At 40.0% G+C, this 8,025-nt stretch overlaps 1 protein-coding gene across 5 annotated transcripts in view; it reads right to left on the bottom strand.

Moving 5' to 3' along the window:
• The window catches only part of Ptpn2 (protein tyrosine phosphatase non-receptor type 2), a 61,457-nt gene continuing 53,432 nt past the window's right edge, over positions 1–8,025 (bottom strand). Inside the window, exons 9-11 of one of the 5 annotated variants that reach the window (XR_012910257.1) lie at positions 7,809–7,910; positions 2,466–2,606; positions 1–363 (exon numbers count right to left, since the gene is read on the bottom strand). Coding sequence is in view for 4 of the 5 variants with exons in the window: in XM_075968410.1 (XP_075824525.1) it covers positions 7,715–7,910 (196 nt within the window). In the remaining variant the exon portion in view is untranslated. Of the gene's footprint in view, positions 364–2,465; positions 2,607–7,588; positions 7,911–8,025 lie in introns of those variants that run through there. The other 4 variants (XM_075968411.1, XM_075968412.1, XM_075968410.1 and 1 more) reach the window with 4 other exon arrangements.

The raw sequence follows: 8,025 nt of genomic DNA, 5'->3' as shown, positions 1-8,025 counted from the left end.
TCTATTTAATAAAAATATTTAATGCTGCCAAAAAGTATAAAAATACATTAGGAATGGCAGTACAATACAAAGTAGTCTCTTCTAATTTATTTCCTTTACATCTTTCTACATTTCATACATGTTAAAAAAAACAACACATCAAATTAAAGGGTTTGCGAGTCTTCTGCTGGTGGTGTTCTTCATCCCCTGGATGTAAAGCTTACTTTGTAAACAGACAACTGGTGAGGCAATCTACAGGATTAGCACGCCTCACTTTAGTTTCCGGAGTGGGCTTCGGGTCTTGCTTTGCACATCAAAGGTTCAAAATTTATAGCTGCAGAATAGTCTCAAGTCATGAATATTTAGGTGTCTGTCAATCTTGGCCTAAAACATAAAATAAGAAGTCATCTATTCAATTCCTATTCACCACACACGGAGACATACACAGATGCAAACACGAAAGGACTAACACGGAACTGAGAAGTCAACCAAAACCCAATCCGACAAGTCACATCCAGTCACACAAGCGCTTCCCCAAAGGGCGGGTTTCCAGGGAGAAGTGGTGCTGTGAGACAGACCTCTTCACTGAATCTTTCAGGCCATCCTGTTCTACTCAAGAAATGACCTCGACATAATTTACCAAGAGACAGACAAGTTTAAAAACCAATGCGGTCACAAGAATAGAGCAGGACTGTACTCTGTGTGTTAGACTTCCCCACAGCCTGATGTCAATGCAAAAGTCCAATCCCGTTTGGACAACCACTGTCAGACTGCTAGAAAATCCAAAGTCTGGACATAAAGTGGGCTTGCACACCTAAATTGCCATTTTCAGCCTTTGTATTTTCTCCTGAAGGATAACACTAATGATTATAACTACTAAAGTAAGTAAAATAGTTCAGTGCATTTTAATGCCAAAAGTAAAATGAAAAATAAAAAAAAAAAAAAGAGAAGGCATTTAAACAAAGAGACTGGGGGGGTGTGACAGTTAAAAGCAGTAGATTTTTGCAATTTCACAATTATTTATCAGTAAGCAAACCCTTTGGGAGGTTAAAGTTATTTCCATTTATTGCACCGACTCTCTTACCCCACCTCCTTCTCTTTCACACACACAGGCTACCAAAGTAAATGCTTGTTACTTTTGTGTCAGCATGCATAAATAGAAAATAAAACAGCTCTCCAGCATTTAGGGTCTCCCTCCCCAATCACGAGAATGAAGATTCTTCTTGCCTACTGGCTTGTTCCTCAAAAGGTGGCAGCTCCTGCGGTGGTCTACTAAGTCTTCTTTCCTTTCCCAACACTGATTACTCAGCGCTGACATTAAGAAACCATCCTCTTTAGATGTCATGGGCCACAGAAAAACCATGACGCTTAAGACTCTAGACCCTGCGGTTGGTTCTGACTGCAGCCAAATGTGGGATTAACGGTGTGTGTGTGTGTGTGTGTGTGTGTGTGTGTGTGTGTGTGTGTGTGTGTGTGTGTGTGTGTGTGTGAAGCCATGCTTTGGCACCGAAAACGTCTAGTACTCCATTGCCACAAAGTATTTTAAACGGGATTCCCCAGTCCCACTTAATAAATCAAATTTGTTTGGATTTTCAGTTAAGAATAGGCTGTCTATCTTTTCCCCACTTAAATGGCGGGTTTAAATAAATACTTGAAATAAAGAACAGTGGTGTAACATAATGAGAAAATCCCCAGTCTTGGAGTTTGCATCTCAAATTTATCTGCACTAAGCAAGGTGATCGTGTCATTTTCCTCCGACTTAAGGATGGTACTATGTAAAGTGTCATGCAGCCTTGATTTAAAGTATAAGCTGCTGGCAAAGCTGCAGATGTTCAACACACACACAGTTGCCCTTTCCTAGGGTTGGTTAGACACACATTTACCAAGAATAATAAATTTGCCACTTAATAATAGACAAGTTGTGGTTTTTAAAACTCATTACTTCCTAGCAAATAGTATTTAGAGGTAACAAAGTTAAGAGGAAATTGTAGGGAATGGCTTTATTTCTAAGACTATAAAAGCAAGTGAGATTTTTAGGAAATTCTATTATTTACTTGAACAGATCTTTACTACTTTATTTCTAGTAAGGCAATAATAAAATAGGTCTACGCAAATCAAGTGGAATGTGCTGTGTGGGTGTTCTGGGTATCAGCTGTCTCCATGCTGCTGCTGTAAACGCTGGAATGTTCTTCCCTGGTCCATGGAAAAGGGAACGTCATACTGCATTAAAAGTTGTTTTGCGGCCGGGCAATGGTGGCGCACACCTTTAATCCCAGCACCTGGGAATCAGAAGTAGGTGGATCTCTGTGAGTTCGAGGCCAGACTGGATGAACTACAGAGCAAGTTCCAGGACAAGCTCCAAAGCTACACAGAGAAACCTGTCTCGAAAAACCAAAAAGTTGTTTTGCTATGAGACATTTACACTAGCATTCTGAGATCATCCAAGTCTAACCATGGTAAGCCAAGCATGCTTTAGAGAAACTTACCCAGGCTTCCTCTCCTGAACTTCCCAAACTCAAAGACTTTTTAAAATAGTCATTTAAAATATCAACAGCATCATGGGTCTGAAAAATCTATGCCTAATGAGTGACTACAAAGAATAAGTCGATGCTTCTCAAAAGTGGTCTCTGTAAAGAAAAAGAAAACAAAAAATTCCCATGCAGTTCTCCTTGCGGCAGCCCCAAATAAAGCAGGTAAGGTGAAAGCAGAGCACATCCGAGCAGACCCTAGGAGATGGCCTCACATTCCCTGCTCAAACCCACTGTGAGCTCCCAAGTCAGAACGCTCTCTAGACAGGCCACCCACAGCGTCAGAGCTCTTTATGTGAGCCTTCACAAAGCCCATCAGGCAGATCAAGGTTTCCATTCAAGCACTGGTACACTGGCAAGCAGTGACAGCAGGGGAAAAAACCAACTTACAAAGGACAGTGGGTCGTCCCTGCAGCGTGTGTACCGAAAGCCTTGAAGCTGTCCCAGGGCCAAGGAAGGAACACAATGGCTCTGTACAAGTCCTTAGACTGGGGACGGACTCCCAGGCAGAGCAGGGATGGAGGAGGACACAACCTGAGTTTCTCCATCCATACTCAGTGGGACAGTTATAGAGCTGCAATCCCAGGTATGAATGCTAGACTGCTGATACTGTCTGATAAAGACAGAAGACCAGCTGTGGTGGCTCATGCCTTTAACCCCAAGTACTTGGGAAGTAGAGGCAGCGAATCTTTTTAAGTTCAAAGCCAGTCTGGTCTACAAAGTGAGTTCCAAGACAGCCAGGGCTGTTACACAGAAAAACTCTGTCTTGAAAAATCAAAAGCCAAAAACAAAACAAAAAAACAAAACAAAACAAAACTGAAAACCAGCATGAAGAAGAAATGGTATCTGACCCAAACAAGTGATTTCAAGGAAAAAAAGAAATGAACAGGTCTCCTGTGGAATAAGACACGCCAATAGCCAAGGCCTGCATTTCAAGTTATGAGACAACAAATTTTATGAGGAAAAACATTTAATTTCACGTTTTTAAAAAAAGCGTATCTAAGATTCTGTGACAAAATTATATAAAGGAATATCAAAAATAAGAGACTTTATTCGCTGTTGGCATAAACAAAATGTGCATTTCTCTTGGCACTTTGCTCCAAACCAAACAGATGGACCAAGTTCAGCCAGATGAAAGGAACCCTTCCTTCCTGACACCAGACCACACAGAATCCATGCCACAGCTATATGTGCTACTCATCAAGACCCAAGTATGGCCCTACAAGAAAGAAGTATAAACGAAGCTTGACTAAAAGCCTGCTATCTTATCCGAACATTTAAATGAACAGGCTCGCCTGTGTTGGTGGCGCACGCCTTTAATGCCAGCACTCGGGAGGCAGAGGCAGGCGGATCTCTGTGAGTTCGAGGCCAGCCTGGTCTACAAGAGCTAGTTCCAGGACAGGAACCAAAAAGCTACGGAGAAACCCTGTCTCGGAAAAACCAAAAAAAAAAAAAAAAAAGAATTTAAAAAAATAAAATTAAATTTAAAAAAAAACGGCCCCACATCTAGGGACATCTGATTTAGGACGACAGTTTCAAACAGTCTCCTCAGGATAACAGAAAGCTGTGTGCACTAGCGTGTGCCTGTGCTGTTAGTTGCTCAACAGGCTGAAGAAGGAAGATCATTTGAACTGAGGAGTTTAAGGCCAGGCCTGGGAAACAGCTAGGCACTGCCTCAAAACAAAACAAAACAAAACAAAACAAAAAATAAATAAATAAATAAATAAACCCACCCAAGGGCAACCACAAATAAAGATTTGCGTCTGTATGTAGAAATTAAGGCAATGCAGATTTTTTAATCCAGGAACAACTTGATAGGCATCTCAAGAGATGTAAATTTGTTGAGTGAATTGTATACAATGACCAATCAAAGTCCTTTCCTACCATCAGGTTCGTCCCTATGGAGAATCTAGCCAGAGAGATTTTTTAAGGAATCAGCAGGAGTCTTCCTGTGCTTGGCAGAAAACCCTGGAGCTGGAGTTGAAAGCAGTGAAGGAAGTGGTATGAAAACCAGGGCTGTTACATGCCGTAACTAAAAATGTGGTCGTATTTTTGAATCCATAACATCAACTCTGCTTTACTTAAGTCAAGAGAACAAGCCAAGTGCACGTAGAATGAACTCAGGTTTGGACTCTTCCCCTCGTGCACTGGAAAGCACAGCTTGTGTGAAAGGAAACTGATTGATACTGGTTCTTCCTTTTCCTGTTCAATCATTATGCTAACACATAATGAAGTGGATAGAAAGATAAAAGAACCAAGATTAAAAAGTCTGACAAATGTGTAGAGTCTCTGCTGAACATGAAAAATTGTCTTTCCATATACATATGAAAAAAGAACTGTATTTTTACACTTCCTGTTGGAGCAACCACAGATAGAAATCAGTGAGCAGACAGAACTCTGTACCTTGTTAACCTGGGAAAGGTATATGTAACTGCAGGTGTAACCACTGGTCATGGTATTAAAGCAAGGCAGGAAAAGATAGGAATTAAGGATTCTTTAAATAGTAAATCCCTTTTAAAAATACCTTTTCTTTTCCCAACTTATTAAGGAAGACAGAATTTGGTTACCGTCAAACTATTCTTAAATGAGTTAAAATCAGTAAACAGCACGAGACTGGTGCACACAGTTTAAAGATGGTTAAAGATGCAGAAGCAGAGACTGAGTTCCCTTCTCTGGCTAGCACCCAAGATTGTATGGTGTCTCAGCAGCACAGCTCACTTCATACAGGCCAGGATGATGCCCATGGGCACTGTAATCAAATGCAATGGATATTGAGTAAGCAGCACAAAAATATTATTAAAGCTGCTGTGGTTAAACCCATCCTTAAGGATACAAGCCCTGCCGAAAGGCACAGAGGAATCACTACACTCAGTGTGTTCTCAGAAGCAAAAAGAGCAGCACTCAATGCTATCTCTAGAAGGCATAGCCTTCCTGGGAGACGCCGCGGAGAAGCTGAGGCTATCTTAATTGGATTTCTTTCTTTCCAGACAGGGTCTCAGTGTGTATCCCTGGCTGGCTTGGAATTTGCTATGTAGACCAGGCTAGCCTGGAGTCCACAGGGATGTGGGTGCGTGTCTTGGCCTCCTCAGTGCTGGGATTAAAGGTGTGCATCACCTTGTCCTGCTATAACTGGAATCTTAATAAGGCCTAGTAGGCTAACATACTGCATTTTGGAAAAAACAAGCCCAATAAATAAAAAAGGCTCAAAACCAATAACCATCTAATTCTAAAGTGTAAGAGTCTTGCTGTTTAAATATCCTGCTTACCTGCTCTCCATTTCAAAGTTACAGGACATAGTAATACTGAATCAGGACTCAGAAATGTATTACATAACCTTATTACTATGCAATCCCACTTATAGCCCACTCTCAGACTTTCAGTGAGGTTATCACATTTAAGACTGCTTCTCAAGGCCATTCACAATTCCTAGCTAAACCTATGGTTTTCTTTTTTTTTTTAAATTTATTTATTTATTATGTATACAACATTTCTTCCATGCCTGCCTGCAGGCCAGAAGAGGGCACCATATCTCATTATAGATGGTTGTGAGCCACCGTGTGGTCGCTGGGAATTGAACTCAGGACCTCTGGAAGAGCAGGCAATGCTCCCAACCTCTGAGCCATCTCTCCAGCCCCTAAACCTATGGTTTTCAAACTGCATTAAATAAACTGTTTCATTTAAAGTAATTAAGCCTTATAATGCAATCTTACATGATATATAAGAGACAAAGGAGAGGTGCTGTCCTAGTGGTCTGGAACCTTTGACCACCTGGGTGATGTTCCCGAAATCCAAAGCAAAGTCTTTGAAACCACCAAACCCTATTAGTGGTTGTGGTTACACGTTGTACAAATACTCATTACAAAGGTAAGGGACAATGTAAGTTTGTACACCAACATACTATTTATTGAACTTAGAAAGAACTTGATTTTTTTTACTTCAAAATTTCAGTCTAATGAGCTGAAATCATTAAATATAAAACACTGGCTCCTTTTCCTTACTAATCATAAGTTACCCGGTTTGGGTAATTACATTAACATTTTCACAAAAAAAGGAAAAAAATAAAAGAACAGTGTAAGTCATGCATGGGCTTTACTTTACAGATATCAATTTCTTTTCTGCTAACCACTTCAGTTTTTTGAGACAGTTTTTCTTGCAGTCCTGGCTGGCCTTGAACTTGTGGTCCTTCTACCTGTATCTCCCAAGTGCTGAGACTTCTTGTTTTCTGACCTCCCCTCCACTGCCTCCTTTTTTACTTTTATTTTTATAGACAGAAACCTGCTTTAAAAATTTACAATCTTGGCTGGCTTCAATCTTTTGAGCCTCTCGCCTTAGCTGCCTGAGCACCATGCGTGCCATCACATCCTGCAGAAAACAACTTTTTGATTTTCTTTTTAAACTAAGTCTTGACCAACTGTCAAATGACTATCCCAAAAAGGAGAATTTCCCTTCAATGACACGTTTAAAAATTTTTTGTCTGTTTTCTTTTCTTTTTAAAATAAACCATAAAATACAAAAGAAATAAAAAAAAAAACGTGTAGTAGAAATAGCTTGCTCAGTTTCAACTGCCTCTATGAACGTCTGTCTAGGAAAGGGAAAATGTATCCAGTATACAACTGAGTCAACATACAATTTATTTTTCTATGGTAACAGATTTTCAAATTGAACTTTTAAAGTACATTTAACTACAAAAAGTAAGATTAAATAGGTACTTATAAAATATATTTACCCTAAAATGGTTAAGCATATAAAGTTGTAATGCCCATTCCAACAGTACATTACATATTACACACATCATTTTCTTTCCATTAATAATGTAGAAAAAACCACAATGTTTATTGCTTATATCAAGTGCAGGTTAAAATCCAGAAAGCCTCCAAAAGCCAATCCTTGTGCTAAAGGATTTCTCCATACTGTCAGTGAAACATGATGCTCGATGTGTGAACACAGCTGTAAGATGTAACAATTTCAACAAGGATGTTTGTCTTTATTTTGAGTCATTGACAGTTTAGGTCTCAGAGGAACCTGCAGTGCTGAGTCCTGAGATGTTGGGCTTGTGACTGTAAATATCCCTTATCTGGTTGATGTCTAGTCTACTGCAACATTTTTGGGGTAGGAGGCATTTGCTAACAAACCCTTGAGATTAATACAGCACTGTCAGCTACTAGTGCAGAAAGGTGCTGGGTAAAACTGTTTATTTATAGGATATTTCACTGAAAAAACAGTGTCCATCCAACCAAAGCACCAACCAAAATGACTGACACAAACCCCATCCTAGTGAGAATAGGTTGCCAAAATAACCACCTTTTTCTTTTTCGTTCAGTTTCATTTAGCTTCTGTTTCATCTGCTGCACCTTCTGAGCTGTAGTAGCCTTTCTGTCCTCTCGAATACGTTTCCGTAGAATACTGTAAAAAGACAGAAATAAATTACAGCAAGCCGTAACTACACGGACACAGGGGACTGGCCACCAACAAAACAAAATTTCATTCAAACAATGCAGCAATAAAGGGAAAAGGTCAA

Source organism: Microtus pennsylvanicus, chromosome 4 (assembly GCF_037038515.1).
Source record: "Microtus pennsylvanicus isolate mMicPen1 chromosome 4, mMicPen1.hap1, whole genome shotgun sequence".
Classification (NCBI taxonomy): Eukaryota; Metazoa; Chordata; class Mammalia; order Rodentia; family Cricetidae; genus Microtus; species Microtus pennsylvanicus.
Note: the sequence above shows the minus strand (reverse complement) of the source record. Positions and strands in the feature narration are given on the sequence as shown.